This window comes from Rutidosis leptorrhynchoides, chromosome 2, assembly GCF_046630445.1.
Source record: "Rutidosis leptorrhynchoides isolate AG116_Rl617_1_P2 chromosome 2, CSIRO_AGI_Rlap_v1, whole genome shotgun sequence".
Classification (NCBI taxonomy): Eukaryota; Viridiplantae; Streptophyta; class Magnoliopsida; order Asterales; family Asteraceae; genus Rutidosis; species Rutidosis leptorrhynchoides.
This window is the reverse complement of record NC_092334.1, coordinates 59,786,189-59,808,231: the sequence shown is the minus strand read 5'-3', so window position 1 is coordinate 59,808,231 and position 22,043 is coordinate 59,786,189. Positions and strand designations below refer to the sequence as shown.

Below are 22,043 nucleotides of genomic sequence, written 5' to 3'. Positions count from 1 at the left end.
ACTTTGGACAATACCACTTTGTGTGCCCCTTTTCATGACAATTATAACACTCAACGTTAGCAAATTTGCCTTTGCGTGAGCTGCTACGATGATTGCCTCTTTTACCCTGACCTCTACTATGACTTCTCCCCCGCGTTTCTGTGACCAAGATATCTGACTGTGAAGAGGAACCTTGTGACTTTCTTCTCATCTCTTCATTCAAAATACTACCCTTAGCCAATTCCATGGTGATAGTACCATTCGGTGCAGAGTTGGACAAAGATGTCCTAAAAGTCTCCCAAGAGTCCGGTAATGTACCAAGTAACCAGAGACCCTGAATCTCATCCTCAAACTTGATACCCATACCTGTAAGCTGATTTATAATACCCTGATATGCATTTAGGTGATCTGTAATAGGAGTCCCATCATGATACTTCAAAGCCATCATCTGCTTAATTAAGAACAACTTGTTATTCCCAGTCTTTCGTTCATATAACTGCTCAAGCTTTTTCCATAAGGCTTTAGCATCAGTCTCCCCAGTAATATGATTCACAACATTATCATCAACCCACTGCCGAATATACCCACATACTTGTCTATGCAAAATTTTCCATTGAGCATCAGATTTTTCCTCAGGTTTATCCTCAGTAAAAACAGGCAAATAATAATCTTTCACATAAAGAAGATCCTCCATTTTACCTTTCCAAACATGATAATTTGAACCATTTAAACTAATCATTTTACTTGTATTAGCTTCCATCTTTCACACAAGTCAAATCAAATAACCTAGCTCTAGATACCAATTTGATGGGAAAATGGTCACAAAGGACAATCTACAAAGCGGAAACAAACCCGTTTGACCAATACTTTCCCGACCCGTATGAATCCGTGAGGAAACTAACAAACAAGCTATATCAAATCCAACCCAAATCAGTCCCCAAATCTGTTCCAAATCAGTAGCAAATACGAAATAATCAAGCACACACTAAAACACGAGACTTTTTACGTGGAAAACCCCTCAAAACCGAGAGTAAAAACCACGGGACTCGTAAGCCACTTAAATTCCACTATCATCAACAAAGAGAGCAATACAATAATTCTTCTCTAGATCAACTAGAGGCATACAACATCATCATACTCTTGAACAACAATAATCAACAAGTATATGAAACAATTAAAGACAAAAGAAGAATTTCATCACCCAAAATTCTGCTACTGTTCGGCCTGTTGTAACTCGAGCTACAGAACACTTGAGACGAATTCAACGGTTGAAAATGTTGGCACTGATGTCAGGAAGACACAGCCCAAAAATGAAGAAGATTCAACGGTCGGATCTCCGGGGATCGAAGGTTTTCTGGCCTGCTGTCACTGTAGACGGGAATTGGGGTTTTGACTCTTTTTCTTGATCTCTCTGTGATCTTTCTTTCTCTCTTGATGATGAAAACAGCTGCACCCAATTGAGATTTGAAATGCCCTCAAATGATTGACCAAGTCAACCAACATTTGGGCCTAATTTGTTAGGCCTTGGGTTTGGTTTTAATTTCCTCATATTTGGAAACTAAATAAAATACCCAACACATATTTAGAGTTGTTTGATGTTTATTTCAAGTATATTGGTATTAATTATCTTGTACGAATTCCAATTTCGCATCAAAAAGCTGTTAGAATTTATAAAACCTCAGCCTTTACATTTGCACAAAGACTTGATTATAAAATTAAATAAAATGAAAAACGCGCTAGAAAGACTTGATTATAAAATTAAATAAAATGAAAAACGAGCTAGAAGGAGGGCTTGAACCTCCGACCTTGTGGTTAACAGCCACACGCTCTAACCAACTGAGCTATTCCAGCTTTTGTTTCACCTTGTCTTTCGAATATTATATATACCATATAACGCAATGTCGCACGTAAATCATTCATCTAATCCACCAAATTGAATAACATAAACATAATCAAACTCCGCCTAGCTTCTAAATTTATGATCCAAAAAGATCATTTTTTCAAAAATCATCAAACTAAAAATATGGAAGGACTAATTCCAATGTTAGTGCATTTCATGAAGAAACAAATGTCACACAATAGCTACGGTTCTCTTTCAGCCATCTTACCTCGCAGCTAGTTTTCATTGGACCTTATGTGAGTTCGAATATTGAAGGTTCATCACATCATCACACTAGATCGGAGTATCAATCACCAACGAAGGATTACATCAAACGAAGATCGGGATTTGGTTGTATGCCACATTCAAAGAATTTCAAGAGAAGTTTTGGTGGTTCTACTCCAAACCCCTCAAGTTTCTAAGTCCAAAAAGTGGTGAAATATTAAGACATTGAAATTTATAAAACAACTTTTATTGGTTGATCAATCAATTGTAATATAAGGTTCGTGTTGAATTTATGAATTGTATAATCATGTACGTGTGTACATCTTTATTACTATACTAGTATAATGAAAATAATGGATAATGGATTAATAATGATTATTGAATCATCTGTTTCGTATTAGTTTTTACGTGTCCTCTATTTTACTGCATTAACAAGTAAACATTTCTAATTGACGATGTCTACAAGGTATACTGTCATTCAGGGCAATGTTCAATTAGAATCTTTGACTCATCCGTATTATGAATAATTATGCGCTTAATCATTAAGTTTTATCAAACAGACTCTTATTTTCATTAAAAATATATACGGAGTAATATATACAAGACCTATTAGTAGTTTAATCCCCAAATTCAAAGTGACAAGCTGAATCAATAACTAGTGCTGGTCTTTTAAGCAAGTCAAGCTACAATAAGCTAATAAGTGATTAGTAAAGTAGTTCATTACTTAGCCCATTAATTCCAACGCTTTCATAATCATAAAACTACAATATTACATATGCAATGCATACAATAAACTTACAATAATCATAATCATAATCATAATCATAATCATAATTATACTAAACCAATTCATAGCATAAACTTAATTAATAGCGCTACAGTTTACTTGCAGGACATAAGATACTCCAAAAGCAAATTCTTTCATCCTTAGCTACATGAAACGCAGTCCTACAGTAACAGTTTACGATTTCCCACCGTCAACTCAAAAGTAACCAAGAACATGATGCACGATTCAAATGAAGTTTTTTAGCGTACCCATCACTGAAAACTCGACTTCAACAATAAGATTATCATTCAACAAGAAGCCATTAGCTGTGTCATTGAGTTCACTCAGTGTCATAAAAGACGAAAAACCCCAATCATCATCCGAATTGCAGAACCAGTTATCAGTTTCTGCAATGTACATTAGTACAATCATCAATAGTTACATAATACAAACATCATGCAGAAGACATATTACCTATATATCCAAGATGAATTTTGGTATATTAGAATGCGGTTTAATATTCTGTTTCCAAGTGTTGAACAACATATTTAAGCCTAATATTAAGAGAAACTAAGAAGATAAGATACTTTGACTTTTGACCCGAAACTTGAACTTTGCATAAACTTGCCAACCATCAGGAAACGAAGAGGCATCATGAACACATAAATAGATCGATAAATGTGTACCTTTCCCAGCGTTAAGTCCTTTGGGATAAAGCGATAGCTTCCTGTGTGTGTGAGGTTCCATAAAAAAATTAGATAAAAAAAATGACATTATTAACAAGTCGAACGAGTGCTTTGTTTTAATTTTAGAAAAATAAAAAATGGCAAATGGAATTATTAGTGAATATGAGAAAGTAAAAGCCTATGTATGTACCACTTGACTTTGCCAATTTTGAACACTTCTGAATACAAAATTTGTTCTGTTACAGCTGAGAACTTCTCGATTTTCCAGGTGTGTTTATTCATATTTGCCGGAGGTTTTGTCATCAACAGGCATCGATCTGCTTGCGTAAATGCCGGAACTGCAATAACCTCGACTCCAAACACGCATGAATCATTGAATAAGTACCCGTTTCCACTTTCCATAAATAACTTTAATGATATTAGTTCGTTAAAACCCCATTGTTTCTTCCTCTCATGAAACCTTGTTCTGTTTCCATCAGCATCTATGAACGAACAGATTAAGAAAAAATGAATATTTTTTTTTAAAAATATTCAAGCAAAACATCAATGGAAGGAAATTTACCTTGAAAAGTAACGTAATTTTGACGTATATGATCATAAACAAAAAAACATACATCAACGCAAACCTCCCACCCTTTGGGTAAATTTTCAGTGTCGCATATTACCGCATGCAACGCGATGTGCTTTCCCTCGTTTTCATCATCGTTTCCATTTGGATACAAATCTAGTCTCCTGAATTTCAATTAAGGAGAAACTTAATAATTGCAATTATGCAAAGAGTTTAAGATAGGGAGCTGACCATTTATGACCACTGGCTTCGAAAATATCCGATTCAATCCTGAACGTTTGAGCTTCGAGAAGAAGGGAGAACGTCTCGATCTTGAGCATATAGTGTGCTGGTTCATGTTTTCTTTTTGATATAAACATACCTGCTGCAGAACAAGACATAATAATCCTAGTTGATTAATTACCCAAAAGCAAATATCTTGGTTAAAAAACATCAATTATACTTTACGGATAAGTACCAACTTTATGATTACTACAGTATGTGAAGCGCATATATGCTTGTCTGATTCACAAAGATTTCTGTAATTATGCAGCTTATTTCACAATGTACAACCCCAAAATGCGTAACTTTGAACTCTTAATATAAAACCCTCATTACATCATCATTATCTTCTTATTTTTTGGATTAGCGAGGAAACCCCCTATATGAACGAGCAAACTGGCTCCCCCATAGAGGGTAAACCTCGGGTAATCAAGCCCCCGAGCGCAAGACCTGGTACCGGGTGAATTGCGCATCATGCGCACCCTCTAGTCACACTCACTTTCTAGTACCGGGTGAATTGCGCATTGGGCTACCCGGTGTCCACTCAGTCAAGCCTGCGTGGTTAAGTTTATCTTCTTATTTCACTAGTCAATAAAAAAATTTGATCCAATAGGAACACACACACAAAAACTGCAAATAATGCAACAAGCTTAACAGCAATATGGGCATTATCATTCTGTAACAAAAAAAATATTAAGAAAAAAGTGGCAAAAAAAGGTAAAAAGATACCACCTTATACAAATTATGGAATTATCAAACGGAGTGAAAGTTCAATTTTCCACACACTGAACAGTAAAATTTCAACTTTTGACAAACTTAAGGATCTAATTACAGTTACAAATTGAACTTCAACACGTTTGAGGAGCGACTAAAATTTTAGTTATCCCTGAAATTAAACATGGAGAGACCGAAAACCCCTAATAAAAAAACACATTATAATAATTCGATATCCTTACTGATCAACAATAACATTTCTTGATAATTTTGATTAGACTTATATGCATTTCAAAATTAAAGATTACCTCAAAATCTGCAGTCACAAGTTTACTTTACTGATTGGTGGTTTTGACTTTGAGTTGAACTTCTTTCACTTCACACTTGACCGCCAGTTGTTCACTTTTATTTTTCTGATGATGAACCTCTAAAAACCCGGAGAAGATTTGTGTACATGGGCTTTATCATTTATTTGTATAATTGGGCCATCCTTTTTATATTTCTTTACATTGGGCTTTTATTATTCACTTTGGACTTGATGTATGTTATTATTTTCCTCCGACTCGATGTATTAGTGACTTTTGAATTTTCATCTTTTGTTTTCGTCCAAATATCTATTAAGACCAGTTATAACAGAGCGTTAGATCGATTTCATCAGACGAGGTGACACAAATCTGACGCCGGTAAGGCTTCTAACGCAGTGTTACCGGAAACGCCTATCGAGCGTTAGTCGAAAACCTGACGGAGAAGGAGACGAGTGTGAGGGAGATGTGGAATGCTACGATTGGTTGATGCTTATTGCCCTTCCTTTATTTTATTCTTACTTTTTTTTTTTTTTTTTTTTTTTGTTGCTATTCTTGCTTCTCCTACTTTAAATAAAAATGTTGGTTGCTTAACTTTGAAGAAGAAGAAGCAGCAGCGATGACATACGGAGTATATTTTATATTTTAAGTTTAAAAAAGAAGTCCATAATTTAATTTATATTTTGCTTTGGGCTAATATATTGGGCCATTTTTTCTCAACATTATTTTAATTTAATAATATGATTTAATAAAGGAAGGTGATTCTCACACATTACTTTTTGATCCATGTACACTTTTGTCTCATAAAATTACAGTTATGTCCATAGGGGGTTGAACTTATATTATTATTGTAAGTATAATTAAGGATAAAATATGTAATTATGTATACATGAATTAAAAAATATTGTGTGAGGATCACCTCCCTTTAATCAAACAACTATTTAAATTTAAAGCTATAAGTTTATCATTTTAAATTATTAAATATTATTTATGTAAAAAAGAAATTAATTAGATAAAAATTGATGAACCCTACAAGAAAACTATTATCATGTCACAGTCAAATTGTATTTTTTGGTGAAAAAGTACACTAACTACATGTGATGTCACAATCACGGTTATATGTGAGTAAAATAATGGAATAATCTAGACTATGTATATCTGAGTAAAATAATCACTCTTACATAGGTTATTGTTATGGGGGATGATTCTAACACACCATTTTTTGATCTTCACACACCTATTTTAACCTTTTATTTTTCTAATAATACTCCATTTCTTTAAATTAGTGTGTGAGGATCAAAAAAGGGTGTGTTAAAATAATCTCCCTATTGTTATGATTCTGTAACTTGAACTTGAAAAACCTCGTACATTTATCTTTTATTTTCCACTCTTATCAGATACGCCTCATTATGATTTTTGTCTCTTAAAAGCAAATTACATATTGATATAGTATATATATAAACCTGTGATTACACAATTTGATTCATACGTTTGATTTTTGTATCATCTTTGAAGACTTCATGTATTTACAATCCCTGACTTCTTTATTTCACAGTTTTAGCTATACAATCATCTAAAATATATAGATTATAGATATGAGTCATATGAGAGAAAAAGTTATAGACAATTTTTTTTTTTTTTTAATTATTATTGTGAGATTAATGTTACATTTGCTCTTCATATACAATATTCCATATATAACCTTCATCATTGCTGCAAGAAACTTGTTACACAACATGTATATATAATAACACCATCATATACTAGTATAGCTGCAATTATTCAGTTACCATGCCGATAATGCGCACAAATAGTTAGCGATTAGTCCATAAACAATGCATTAATTAGGCGTAATTGCATAGGCCATAAATGCAATAACCACCAGGCATGCACTTGTTCCCACAAGACCCACAGTTCCTCTTGTCATAAGCCAAGTTGACACACTCACCACCACAACACGAGCTCGTAAACTTGCACTTATTCTTGCACACTCCACAGTTGTGTTTATCCTCGCTCAAATCCATACACTTGTTATTACAACAAGTCGAGTTTTTCCCTTCTAAAATGTAGCAAATCTCGTCGTCTTTTTTGCAGTGGTCTGCTGCTTGTCGAGAGTTTTTGGTCTTGATTAGAAAACGATTTGGTCTCGTTGAAAATGGTTTCACCACCATGGATGATGATTCGTTCGAATTGTTTTCTTCGATGGAGGTAAACGTTAGAGTAGTGATTATGGCGATGGTAATGAAGATAGTGACACTGACTTTAATCATGTTCGACATTGTTGTGATGATTTAAGGAGAATTAATTGAAAGATAACTCGAAGAGATTTTCGATAAATGGCTAGATTTGAGTAAATTAGTTGAGATGAATGAAACATACGGTTATGGAAGTTATATATATAGGTGTGTTTATTGGTACGTGTTATTAATGTTCACTCCCCCATGAAGTTAGCTTAATTTAATACGGTGAATTTGTGTGTTGATTAGGACACACTGCAAGAAGTTGCCATAAACCTATACTGTGGTACGTGGTAAAAAAAAAAAAAAAAAAAAAACAAAATTTTAAAAATGGTTCGAATTCTTGTTACCGGTTCTTAAGTTTGCTGGAAAAGTCAACTTACATGTTTTGTTGTAGAAGATTTCATACAACTTTGGCGTTAACTTTATAAACTAGTGAAACAACACAATGTATGTGGAGATATTATGTAGAAGTCAAAAGGTTATACATGGACGGTAATTAATTTTTGGATTTTCTTCAACTTGAATTAAGCAAACATACAACTATATTCAATGGCGGAATCAGAACTCTCTAACACTAGACAAAATTTACGTGTCCGCAATTCATCCGGCTATGAGTCTCGTTGTTCGGGGAGCTTGTCACCCAAGAGAAGGGCTGGATTTGGGGTTGTGTAAAGTGTGCAACCGCAAAAAACCCATAGTCTAAAGGGCCCGAAAATATAATCCAACAATATATTATATGGCTTATTTATGTATAAGGTTCTAAAAATAATACAATTTTTGTGATATTATTGAACTTATGCTTATCTATAAGAAAAATTTTCATATTAAAAAAAAAACCTCTTTTTACTTATTGAACAGTGTCCTTTAACTTAACGTGACGGTCATGCCCAGGGGCTTTACACGCTTGGTGGGACCCATTGTTGTTGTTGCTAGGAAAGTTTCTGTTGCAGCGGTGAAAGAGTTTGAAACAAAATTGAGTTGTTGATTCTTAAACATTGCGATCGAGACCATTCATATGGTGCCCGCGAAAGTCACATCGCAATCGGAACAAAAGTGTTGCAACCGTGATATGGTGACAAGAGCAAAAGCTTGTTTAGAACATAGCATGTCGCAACTGGGATATGGGTCTATCGCGACCGGGATGCGACCCAGACGGGGAAGACGTTGGAACTTGATTTGGACTCCTCGTTTGTATACGAGTCGTCTTTGTTTTCACTATATAAAGAGAAAATACATGTATGCACGAAAATAATCAATAAAAGACTCTAGTTTGGTATGTGGATTAAAGTTATCTCGTTGATTACATATAACCGCGTTAAATCTTGTGTTCTTTCATTTTTCGCATTTTGCTTTCGTTTGTCGTCGTGAGTGGATGATTGTGCTTAATCACATGCGTTATTTGGGTCCTAATTAATCCTTACGTACAGTTTCCTATTTGAACAAACAAAAAAAAAACAAAAAAAACAAAAAACTTTAATAAACCAACTTCTTTATTAAATTTCGAACATAAAACAACTTAAAAACGCAGCAAATGATCGGGTTTCCGACTGAAAGTGCGTATAGGTGGGTTGGTTATTCTCCCGTCAGTAATTCCAAATAGTTTCCTTTAAATAAAACAGCCGCAAAAGTGCACAAAAACAGTTTAAATACGGTAGCAAGATAGGCCAGAAATAAACGCAGACAGTGACAGATCTAAGAATTGTAGTCACGAGTGTCACTAGTTAAAGCTAAAAAAATTACACTATTTAATGGTTTTACCCATAAAAAATTACATTATCCAATTGTATCACTAGCTAAAACTATAAAAAAAAAATTCACGGCATTGCATATTTCACTGGTAACCCGTGCTACCAGTGCCAATACATTAGTTCCGCCCCTGACCACAAAACCATACTTAGAGTGCGTTTGTTTACCTCTTCATGGAATGGTTCATCACGGAATGCTGAACCATTCAACATTCAGTGCGTTTGTTTTTGACATCTGAATGACATATGGTGCTGAATGGTTCAACATTCAGTGCTGAACCATTCCGAGATGAAACACTCTCTTAACCATTAAGAGGCTAAATTTTATGTAATATTCTTCTTAAATCGTATCCAGAACACTTATCAAATAAGTATATTGAAGTTTTTTGTTAATGTTAAATGGTAACAAGTTGATCTAATTCATTCATATTGATTTTTCTAAATGATTATCAAACAACTTATTGCCATTTAGAACTAAATTCATTCATATCCTTTGAATCATTCAGATTATGAATCATTCAGTGCTTAATCATTCAGATTTATCAAACGCGCCTTAAGCTAACCAAAAAACTGCACAAAAGCGCTATCCAAAAAGTGCGCGGTTACACTTGTGTACTCGCAGGGCTAGAGGTCTCGGGTTCGAGCCTCGTCACCCGCTCTAGGAATTGAAATATATTCCTTGAAGGTGGCCCAAAGGGAAGGTTTTACCGACCCGCTCCGGGACTAAGATCCGGCCCGCCTGCCTCTCGGGATGGTTAAAGGGTCGGATCCTCAGAGTGTGGTTCGGGTTTCCTGCCCGAAAGCGCGTGTGTGTGTGCAAATGATGACTAGGCTTCGGTCCGGACTGATACAAGTTTGCTTTTCAAAAAAAAAAAAAAAAGTGCACAAAAGCTATAAAAAAAAGTGCACAAAAGCTACCCAAATTCATCACCAAGACCATATGTACTATAGTTACACGAATGACAATTTTTCCCTTCCCATTATTTTCTTCTAGAAAGTTCTGAACCAATTTACTAAGACAATTTCAGCTCTGTCACAAACTCCCAACTATTAAATGACTAAATTAATTAACTATATAAATGACTAAATTTAGTAATTAAATTGAATAATTAACTATGTAAAAGAAACTAGAAAACAAAGTAACAACTTCAAATTAATAACAAGTTGCAAAACAAAAGTTTTATAAACTCTAATTCATAAACCCTATACTAATTACATAAATAATAATATATTACCTGTTTAGGTCAGAAACTCACAATTATTCTGTTAGATTTGTTAATTAGTCGACTTCGCCACATAAAGTAGCCACCATTTACTATTTTCCAATTAATATGATGTTATCATCTACTATTCGCCAATCGTCTAAGGTTGCAGAGAATCCCCTTAGTTCATCAAAAATAGTTCAAAATCTAAGCCCCTTGTTAGATTTGTTATTCGCCTAAAAAATTCAAAATTTAGATTTGTTATTTGTTAATAGTTAGATTTGTTAGTTAGTTCATCTCAACTGATTACCACCATATAAACTCAAAACCCTAAACCTTAAGCCCTAAACCCTAAACTCTAAATCGAGCTAAATCTTGAAAAAAAAACTTCACATATGATGGGAAAAAAACGCTCGAAAAATAACATTCAAGAATAACATTACGCATGATGCATGCTATTAGTTTTTTCTTTGAACGTTTTCCCGACAAAATAACAACGTTCATCACCAAATGTCTTTTGTGAATGTTCATATTTTCGTGTTCTCTTAATGTTGGGAAAAACTAAAAAAAAAACGAAAAAATAAAAAATAAATATTACTTCCCCTTCTCCACTAAAAGAGTGCAAACTGGATAAACAAATGTAGACCACAAATGATCATTCATCATCCAGTGATGAATGATAATTTATCATTCATCACACGACAATGAATGATTAATTCATCACTGATGAATGATCATTTGTGGTACACATTTGCATATACGGTTTGTACTTCAAAATTTAGTTTTCCATATATGATAACAACAACAACAACAAAACCTAATACCATATGTGTGGTGTATAAGGGATGTGAGATGTACACAATCATTCTCTTATCTTTGAAAAAAGAGAAGTCATGTAACGACCCTGGATTTTTCCAACGTCAATTATTAATAATTATTATTATTAATACTTGTGATTTAACGAATGCATGTTATTACATTTACATGTTGCCATGATTGCCCGTACTTGACTTTAAATGCCCGAAACGTCTTTGTGACACACGAAACTTTTACGAATAATATTTTTGAATATTATTTACATTCATGATTAATTTATTAATCATTTTAATTAACTATGGTTACTAGTTAATTACTTGGGCTTTTATTGGATTATTATTTATTTGGACTTGGGCTTATTCATTTAACTTGTTACTTACATACATACTTGGGCTTATAAGTCCACCATACTTCTTAAATGGATTACTTAGCCCATTCTTTCATGTAAGTAGCATCATTAAGTTACAACTAGTTGGTTTAAGTCACATTGGAATCTAGTTACCACACCTTTTCCATAAAACTACCTCTAATATCCATCTTTTAAGCTTTTTCATGCAAGTAACCATTGAATTAATCCCTCCCCCCTTTGTACTTAAGCAGGCCGTCGGCCTAGGGGTGGCATAAGGGGTGTTTTGTTTCAAATTTTTCATTATTTCTTACTTGCATTCTCTCATTACAACAATACACTCTTACTTGCAACTTTTCTTTCTCTCATTTCTCTCTCAAATTGTAAGTAACAAAACTAAATGTTCTTCCTTTTCTCCTCTCTAAAACCGAACCAAAAACCTTCATCATCATCATTCTTTTGTTTAATGTTACTTGTTCTTTGATTATTGTTTTGTTACTTGTTGTAGTTGTTACTTACTTGTAGTTATTACTTACATGTTTTCAAGAATCAAACTTACTAGTTTCATTCTTCTTTTATCTTGTATTTACAAGAACAAACAAGAACATAAGCTTTCTAGTTATGTTCTACACTTGTTGTTTTAAAAAGATTTAAGTTCATGTGTTGTGAAAGCATACTTGTAATTCATGTTAGTAAACTTTAAAGTTTACTTTCTTAAAGATCAAACTTTGGTTTGAATCTTTAAAGTATGAACAACCCATGAACTAGTTACTTGTTTACTTAGTTTATTTCTTCATATTATGCACTTTAAATTCATGTTTGTTGGTTAAGATTGGTCAAGTATTACTAGTTAACTTTGATCTCATTAATCTTGAACTAAAAGTTAACTTTAAAAAGTTCAAGAACATAGAAGTGTAACTCTTTAGTTATAACTTCATACACTTGTGTTAGATTTAACTTAATAACTTTAGATCTAAACTTTTGGGTCTTGGATCTTCAAGATCTAACTAAGAACTATGTTCTACATCTTAAGATCTTGATTAGTTAGTTTACTTTCAAGTTTGTAACTTATTATTAGTTTTAAAGTTCATGTACGTGTTAGATCTAAGACTTTGATGTAACTTTGGTTCATCAAAACACTTGCAACACTTAAGTGAGTTGTGCTTCATGTCTTAGACTTACACTTGGGTTATGATGTTCAAACCTTGGTGAAAATGATGCAAACACATCAACGAGTTGTACACTTGAAGCTATATGCATAAAGGATTAGAACCATGATAAGCATCGAGCACCAAGAACCACCGGAACCTACTGACCCTACTGTTTTACTGTTTATGTGTCTGACCCGTACGACCTGGGCTACTGTAATTATGATTTTCAGATATCTCTGTTCGAGTAGATAACTTTTCATATAGGACTCGTCTTAATCCGAGTTACGGTTTAGGATTTATGGCCCTCCGATCGTCACTATGTCCATTTAACGTTGTGCTGAAAATTCTGACCTACTCGCACTTAGACCGTCGCCACGGTCAAACGAAGACGAGTTTGCTTCTGTAATTTTTACCACAACTAAAGGACTCATATACGGAGCCATGGCCACTGGTCTCACCTTATTTCAGTAGGTATAGAGGCCGTGGTGACTGACCGAACTCAGCCTTTGTTTTAAACTCTTTTCATGAACGAAACTTACTTTACACCTTTTGTTTGATGATGACCCTTAAGACCTTATTTACATACTTTTAAACCTATTCGGATGATTTACTGACTTAGTACTATTTGACTTAGGTTGAGGACTTTCCGGACATACACACTTGCTTATTTCCCGAGTCATACTTTACCGCTACTTTATCATTGTGAGTTATAGCATTCCCTTTTTACTTTAACTATTTTGGGAACTGAGAATACATGCGGATTTTATATTTTACATACTAGGCACGAGTACTTAAACTTATATATGTGTGGGTTATACAACGGCATAAACATTCCCTTTAGCTCGGTAACGTTTAATCATTGGTTTTTGAACCGTGAACGCGAATCTTAGATATGGATCCATAGGGTTTGACATCCCCACTCGGGCTAGTCGCGCTAGCATTTAACGAGTGTTTAATACTTCGTAGACATACGCACTTGCCAAGTGTACTTTCAGGGGGTATAAACGTTAAGTTAGTTACCAAGTGCCCACGGTTAACATATACTTTATCATACTGTTTTGAAACGCTCTTTGTAGCACTGAAATCTCGTGGCCTACCTTACATACTGTTATACTTAAACTATAGCTCACCAACCTTTGTGTTGACGTTTTTAAGCATGTTTTTCTCATGTGCTTAAGGTTGCTTCCGCTGTGTACTAGTCTTGCCGTAGACACCCACTGCTCTAGTGTTATCACCGCATGAACTGTTGATCCTGCATTCATAACTTTAATACATTTGAAACTATATTTTGTAACGACCTAAGGGTCACATACATTTATTCATGCTTGCTATTCGTAGAAGCATACTGTTGGTGTAAAACATTTGGCGTCGATTATGACGTCATCTTTCTATCATGAATGCAACTTCTTTTATTACAGCATATAGTACTTAACCTTGTAATGATCCTGTTGTTGATGATTCGTACACGATGGTTTTGTACGGGGCATCACAAGTCATTTATCCACACAGAATGATACACTCCAAGAAGTAGAGAAAGTCGTCCATCTCTCTATTCGACGGATAAAGAGATTGCTTTGTCCTCCGAGCAATAAGTAAGAAAAAAATTTATAAAAAAATTAAAATAAAATGAAAAATAAAACATGAGACGCCATGAAAATGATAAGATCAAATTTTCATGAGTTTTAAATCAAGTACATTAGTGCCAACGGTTCAATTTTTAAATTGACCCACCAATGCCGAACCAACGTTGGGGCGGTGTCATCTAATCGTCAGTCACAACCAACGCCGAAGTCTTACGCTCGAAGTGATAGCCAATACCGTGTGCTCGTATCTCTTTCCTCTTTTTGTTAAAAAAGTCTAACTCAATTGTGATCAATTAATCTTCCGTTACAAACACTAGCTCGTATAATTATTAAATTAACTTTAAAATAATTCTTGAAAATAGTATTGATTTCTTCTAAAAAAGGTTAGGAGTATATTATGTTAGAGTTTAAAGTTGACTTTCAGTAGTTTTAGGAACGAGTATCTTTATCCTCGATTAAAAAGATGTTTGTCTATATATTTTACCTCACTAAATCCGACATATACCAAAATTATGTACTCCGTATTGTTGTTGTTTTTGAAAATAATATACATGTGGGAATATTAGTGTGTTATTCCAAAATTTGTTAATAGTACAATGAGTTTAAACACCAGCAAACCTTCCATAATTTATATTCAATTAATTGATATGACCGGTAAGGTAATATATTTACAAGTAGAGTAAGAACCAACTGTATCATTTATAGATGATTACAAATATGCGACATTTCAAGCAAATACAATATATTTAATTACACTTGATCAAAAAATATATAAGGTATTTATTACATCTTATTACATTATATAAACACCCTACATTTTCTACATATTATTCCCTCACTCTTATTCAATCCAGTTCTCAACATCTGCTAAGATTTTTTTTAGCGTCATATCATATCGACCTATATAACACGTAAGCAATACATTTTGAATCTATATACTCCAATATAATATATGTATTTTGTTGTGTTTTAAAATTTTAATCATTTATAGTTAGTGTTTTGTTTATGTTTAAGGTTATTAATCGATATATCTCCGAGACTTAGCTTGTTTACAATGAAGAGGAGAACATGGTGTTATGTGGATTTGAGTGTGTTCTTCTTTTTCTTAATTTCAGGTGACACTTACATTTTTGTTATATTCAACTCTATGAATGATAAAGTAAATACAATTCCAACATTATTAACTTTGTACATTTTTTCTACAAAAAAATAAATTAAATTCATTGATTATGTGTTTAATGAAGTTAACTAATTACGAGTTTGAGTTAGTTTTGCTTTTTATTGGCGCGAAGAAAACTTGCGACAACTTAAAGAAGAAATTATGTTATCGATCGATTGATACGTTCCTTCATGATACTACACTAGTTATGAAATTTTTTCTTGTGTGTGGCGTTTTTGTGTGAAATACTCCTAATATTGAAGAACTTAACATATTACCTGTAAATATTATAATATAATGATGTATATATGACAAAGGCAACACAAACTAAGAGAGATTGCGTCAATGGAATTATATTTTATTTTTTGAGTGGTTATATGAGTTAAAAATGTGTCAATACGTTATATATTATTTCTCTTAGTAGCTATATGAGTTAAACATATAGGCAAGGTTGATATATTATTACTTTAATTTTATCTTTTTAAAAATAATAATTATTAATAATGGTGACAATATAAATAATATAATAGTACTATATTATATATTATATACGGTATAATACCGGAATAAAAAAACAATAGTACTATTAATGATAGTAATACATACAATGTTTTAATTAATATTGAAATGAAATGTTTGTATAATAAATAATATTTCAAAGATAGTGTTCTTTTTTTTCTTTCGAAAAGCAGAATTGTATTAAACTCGAAGGGCTAAAGGGAGCCCAGCCCAATACAGTACACGAACTTAAGGCTATCTTGAGCCCAACACAATATACAAACACAAACACGCTAGTTATGGAGTATACAAAGTTATATGACTGCACATGGAAACTGTCTCAAATTAACACTAATTGAAGAGATGCTAGTTGCAGAGTGTGCAAATCAAAGATAGTGTTCTAGTTGGGGGTTTAAGAATCTAAAGTGAAAATCAATTTTAATCTTCACTGATTGATTACAGCTTCGGTGCCTTCCTATTAGGACAAATTTATTTATAACCAATAATCATAACTGTTATAATTACGTAGTATAATTATACCTTTTAATAAGATATAATATACAATTATAAATTATAATAATTATATTCATATTCATTGATTCTTTGATATTGCATGTTACGGGGTATCTGAATTTGTATTGTTGACTTTATAATTTAAATCATTCTTAATCAATCATATGACCTTTTAGATTAAAATTTCATTTACCTTCGGTAACCTTGATTTTTATGTATGTGACAATTAACTAAAATATTTCTTAGATAATTTGAACAATATGAATATACAGATGTTGTTAACTTGACTTATATGAATATAAAAAACCTTCAATTAATTGATATTTATATTTTTTTATTATCATAAATCATAACATAATTTCTTATAAAGTTTTGTATGTTTTTTTTCATTTGTGTTTGAATCTTGTGCACAGGATTCTTAGCAGATGCAGTACCATATGACTATAGTTTTACTAATGAGGTAACTTAAAACTGCAAGCTCTTTCAAACAAAATCCTTTTTTAACTGTTACAAACAGATTAAACATAATTCTTATTCATGTTACAGTGCTTAGAAACACCTAATAATCCTCAATACAAAGGTGGAATAGTCGTTAACCCCGAGCTAACAGACGGATCAAAAGGTTGGACATCTTTTGGCAACGCGAAACTAAAACTGCAAACATCGCAAAATGGAAATCAGTTCGTCGTTGCTCATCAAAGGAACCGATCTTTCGATAGTGTATCTCAGAAGTTTGTATTAGACCATAACAAACTTTACACTTTTTCTGGTACAATGTTCAGTTACTAAAAAAAATTACTTTTCTGGTACAACTTTCAGTTACAAATTATGTTTTCTGTTGTGTTGATCATATAAATTTTTTTTTTTTTTTTTTTTTTTTTTTTTTTTTTGGTATTTGGAACAAATGTAGCATGGGTGCAAGTAAGTCATAGTAATGCAACTGTAGTTGCTACGTTTAAAACGCCAACTGGGTACTACAATGCTGGTTTAACAATCGCGAAATCTGGCTGTTGGTCAATGCTTAAAGGCGGCTTAACTGTGAACGAGTCTGGCTCTGCGCAGCTGTATTTTCAGGTATAGTATTTATATTTATTGCGCGAATTGTCACTGTTTAAGCATACGTTTAAGGAAATAAGTATTGATGATTAACAGGGTGTTTAAACATGTTTTGAAGGGGGGAAATAATTAATCTTTTACTATTTTAAAACTGTGATCTCCATCATTATGAAGGAGCCTTTTATAGAAGATGCTTTTATTAATGGCATGTGGGCTAGATAACTAAATTAAACACACAGTTTTGATTACAAATGATTCAGTCGCTCGGGCGGCTCGTCACCCAAGGGTTTTGCTCGCTGGTGAGGGATCCAATGTGGTTGTTGCTAGGGAGATTTTCTCTGCGAACAAAAAAAAGAATGTTTTGTTGAAAATTAAACAAAACAACCATCTTTGCTAATTAAAAAAAAAAAAAAAAAAAAAAGCTGAAAGGGTTGGGCTTTTTCAACTGAAGGTAACAATTTGTTAACTTGTTTGTTGTTTTTCGCAGAGCGAAAATATATCGGCTGATATATGGATCGATAGCGTTTCATTACAACCTTTTACGCGAGAAGAATGGAATTCTCATCACCATCAAAGCATTCAAAAGGTCAAAAGTTATAACAGTAACCACTGATCAAATGATTATAATTTTAATTTATAAAAATTAACTTTTTGTTAGTATGACAGGTTAGGAAAACTAAGGTGAAAATTCAGGTAGTTAATAGTAAAGGCCAACCTTTAACAAATAAGACACTAACAATTGCACAAAAGTATGCAAAGTTCCCATTTGGATGTGCAATTAATAAGAACATTCTAAACAATCAAGCCTATAAAAACTGGTTCCTTTCAAGATTTAAGTATACTACATTCGAAAACGAAATGAAATGGTACGCAAATGAACCTCAACAAAATCACGAGGACTACTGGGCAGCCGATCGGTTACTTCAGTTCGCTAAATCAAACGGAGTTTCAGTTAGAGGCCATAACGTGTTCTGGGAGGACCCAAAATATCAACCATACTGGGTATACAAACTTGACCCAAAACAACTAGCAGCAGCAGTCGTAAAGAGAATAAACTCAGTCATGCGAAGATATTCGGGTCAAGTAATTGCGTGGGACGTTGTAAATGAGAATTTGCATTTTAACTTTTTTGAAAGTAAACTTGGCGCAACAGCTTCATCGAAATTTTATAAAACTGCTAGAGCTCTTGATAGATCTGCTGCTTTGTTCTTGAACGATTTTAATAGTATTGAATCTCCCGGGGACCATGTTTCGTCGCCCGATAGTTACTTATGGAAAATTAAACAGATTCGGGCTCAGGGTTATAACGGGCCGTTATCAATTGGGTTAGAAGGTCACTTCAGTCAATGTAACATACCTTATATGAGATCTGCCATTGATAAAATTGCAACTTCAGGACTGCCTATTTGGTTAACTGAAGTAGATGTTCATTCCGGCCCAAATCAGGTATCGATTCGCTTTTATTTTATTAATTACTTCATACCCATGAAGTATTTATGCATAATTAGACAAAATTTCATGGATGATCCGTGTGATTTGTATCGGATTACACTCGTATGGTCTCTATGCTTTTTTTCTTCAATGACGGTCCCTGTGATTTGCACTTGAATCACCAGTGGTCTTTGTCCCTACGCTCTCAGGGACCATTAGTGAGCGTTAGGGACAGGGACCAGTTATTAAGTGCAAATTACAAGAACCATGATTGACCAACAAAAGCACAGAGACCATGAGTGTAATGCGAGACAAACCACAGGGACCATTCATGAAAATTTGTCGCATAATTATCATACGTTAGCCCTTAATTTAAGAATGTGAATAACAGGCAACAGTATTGGAGCAAGTTTTAAGAGAAGCTCATGCACATCCATCAGTAAATGGGATAATTTTATGGTCAGCTTGGGATCCAAAAGGTTGTTACCGAATGTGTTTAACCGATAACAATTTTCGCAATTTGCCAACTGGTGACGTTGTGGATAAGATACTTCGCGAGTTTTTTGGTGCAGTTATTACAGCCACCACAGACTCTAGCGGTTTTTACGAGACTTCGCTAACTCATGGAGATTATGAAGTTACTTTTTCAGATTTTAATAGTAATCAACCTAGAAAATATGCAAAAGCTCCTAAAATGCCTCAGTATTTGAAGGTTGAAGCATTAGGTTCGTCTGAAGACATCTTGCACTTCAAAATAGTAGCTTGATAATATTAATATAACTACCATTTTTTTGTAGTTATATTATTGTAATAATTTCAGGCATAGATTTTTCATATCCTGAATGTAATGGCATCTTGATTATGAATAATAATTTAGGTTAATTCAACGTTAGTATTTCGTTTAGTATCGCATATTCGTATCACATCTTCTTTCTATTTATATCAACTGATGAAGTTAACAAACGTAAACTGTAGATTAAAAACAATTTATGTAAAATTGGAGAACAAGGTTAAAGTATCTAATGCTAGTACCAATAGATTGCTATAGAATAAAACATAGTAATACTTCTAGTGTCCGAAACCTGTTATATGAAGCGATCAAAGCTTCTTTTATACGGCAAGAAACGGGAATTTAAAATAGATAAGATCCGAAGATCAAATAGAGTACAACCGATAAACTGTAACTACCCCAACCAAGATGAAAGCTTCTAACTTTAAGCATAAAACAGAAGTTAATACTTAATAATGTAACACTTCCGGATCTCATTAACCATAAATCCATATATGTAAAGCTACTTATTTCAAGGATAAAATAAAAAGGAAAACAAATAAGAGCTCATTAACCATAAAAGCAGAAGTTAATACATACATTAATAATGCAACCTGTTTTATTTTGAAGGAAAAAAAAAATAAGAGCTCAGAAAGGCCTGTAAATGTCTCCATTTGCGCCAGACATATATGATGGACCCCTCCACCAATAAGGCATAAGACATCATAGCTCAATAATGCACCAGCCGGGAATCGAACCCGGGTCTGTACCGTGGCAGGGTACTATTCTACCACTAGACCACTGGTGCTTTTGTTATACGTTTCTGCTATGTCCCTAATAACCAATGTAATGAACATTAACCATTAGAAACTTATAAACGTAATTCAAGGCTCGTTATTAACCAAGTGAATATTAAAACAAACTATATATGGAAGGCTGAAACTAATATGCCATATATGCTTTCATTGAGCACTTTGTAATAATATTACATACATACAAAAGAAAGATTACCAAAAATCACCGCAACAACAAATGAAAACATCCAAAAGTAGACCCGTGCTCAAGACCCGCCTGTGAATCGCTGACCCGTCTTTTAAGGCTCTGATGTAAGCATATGCCGGTGTAAAGCTAGCCCACGTTCTTTGATTTAGTGCTACCGAGTGGTTTCAACCATCCCAAGGTAGCCCAGTGGTTGGCGGCCCTGACATCCTTGTAAGAGGTCTCAGGTTCGGATCTTGGGGTGGCCAGGAAATAGTTGAAAATAGCCAGAGAGTATTTTTGATGGGTTGCGTACAATACAGTATGGGGTCGGGTTACCCGCCCTCCGAGTAACCCCACTAGGGAAAACCTTACAACTTTCTTGAGTGGTGTCAACCATCATTCATTCATTATTTACACCTCAATAGCCTCACTTGCAAGACCATTTTGACCGTAAACTGTAATCATTGTGTTACCCAAAACATTTTTAAGGTTGATTCCTTCGAAAAGTCAACGTCTCCTAGTTTTGCGGACATATTCACCACCGCATTTTCGATAATTAAATCATCTTTCAAATCAACACCTCCTTAGAACAAAACCATGGACACCTTTGCTGCTCAAAAATTCTCAGACTGGGCAGTACTAGATGCAACGCTTAATGAACGTCAACAAATCAGGCTTAAACCCATTCATTAGCATCTCATGAAAAAGTTGAGTGCATGATCGGGATACTTGGGATACTGTTCTGCTCGTAAGCAATCTGTAATAGGGGAATATGCAGTATGAAGACACCGACCAGATTGGAAAATATAGAAAAATCGTTACTTTGCTAGTTTGGAAATTGGAAGCAATCTCTAAAAGCAAAACACAACAAATATAGTTAATTGAAAAAATAATGACAACATAATCTGCAGTAAATATGAAAAGTAATCGAACTAAGGGCATACAGAGAGTTTTAGGAATAACAAACACAATTATAGTCGAACTAGTTCAATGACAATGATAGATCATTAACCAGATACTTAAATGGCTTAGATCCTGTAAAAAGCTCTATTAGCTAAAAAATCATGTTTCTTTAACAAAAAATATTTCAAAATGTGCAAACAAACGGCCGTTCATTAAAATGTGTGTTCGTACATCAGTTTAGAAAAAATTGTGTTCTTTGCGCTTTATACA

General features: G+C 33.7%; 2 protein-coding genes and 2 non-coding genes across 4 annotated transcripts; 1 reads left to right on the top strand and 3 right to left on the bottom strand.

The window, feature by feature from the left end:
* Window positions 1-1,756: 1,756 nt before the first annotated feature.
* Window positions 1,757-1,830, bottom strand: TRNAN-GUU (transfer RNA asparagine (anticodon GUU)). Its single transcript has one exon. It is a non-coding gene; the product is annotated as a tRNA-Asn (tRNA).
* A 1,131-nt stretch (window positions 1,831-2,961) lies between these two features.
* Window positions 2,962-7,659, bottom strand: LOC139887909 (uncharacterized). The gene is made up of 8 exons (XM_071870957.1): window positions 7,260-7,659; window positions 7,145-7,152; window positions 4,986-5,040; window positions 4,335-4,464; window positions 4,098-4,267; window positions 3,726-4,017; window positions 3,536-3,576; window positions 2,962-3,256 (listed from the first exon to the last, which is right to left on the bottom strand). The coding sequence occupies exons 1-8, from the start codon at window positions 7,657-7,659 to the stop codon at window positions 3,096-3,098; spliced, it is 1,257 nt and encodes a 418-aa protein (XP_071727058.1). The 3' UTR covers window positions 2,962-3,095.
* Window positions 7,660-15,517: 7,858 nt separating this feature from the next.
* On the top strand, window positions 15,518-19,886 carry LOC139887908 (endo-1,4-beta-xylanase 5-like). The gene is made up of 7 exons (XM_071870956.1): window positions 15,518-15,578; window positions 17,047-17,093; window positions 17,180-17,402; window positions 17,544-17,707; window positions 18,177-18,275; window positions 18,356-19,135; window positions 19,512-19,886. The coding sequence occupies exons 1-7, from the start codon at window positions 15,518-15,520 to the stop codon at window positions 19,884-19,886; spliced, it is 1,749 nt and encodes a 582-aa protein (XP_071727057.1).
* A 740-nt stretch (window positions 19,887-20,626) lies between these two features.
* TRNAG-GCC (transfer RNA glycine (anticodon GCC)) lies at window positions 20,627-20,697 on the bottom strand. Its single transcript has one exon. It is a non-coding gene; the product is annotated as a tRNA-Gly (tRNA).
* Between the last annotated feature and the right edge of the window lie 1,346 nt (window positions 20,698-22,043).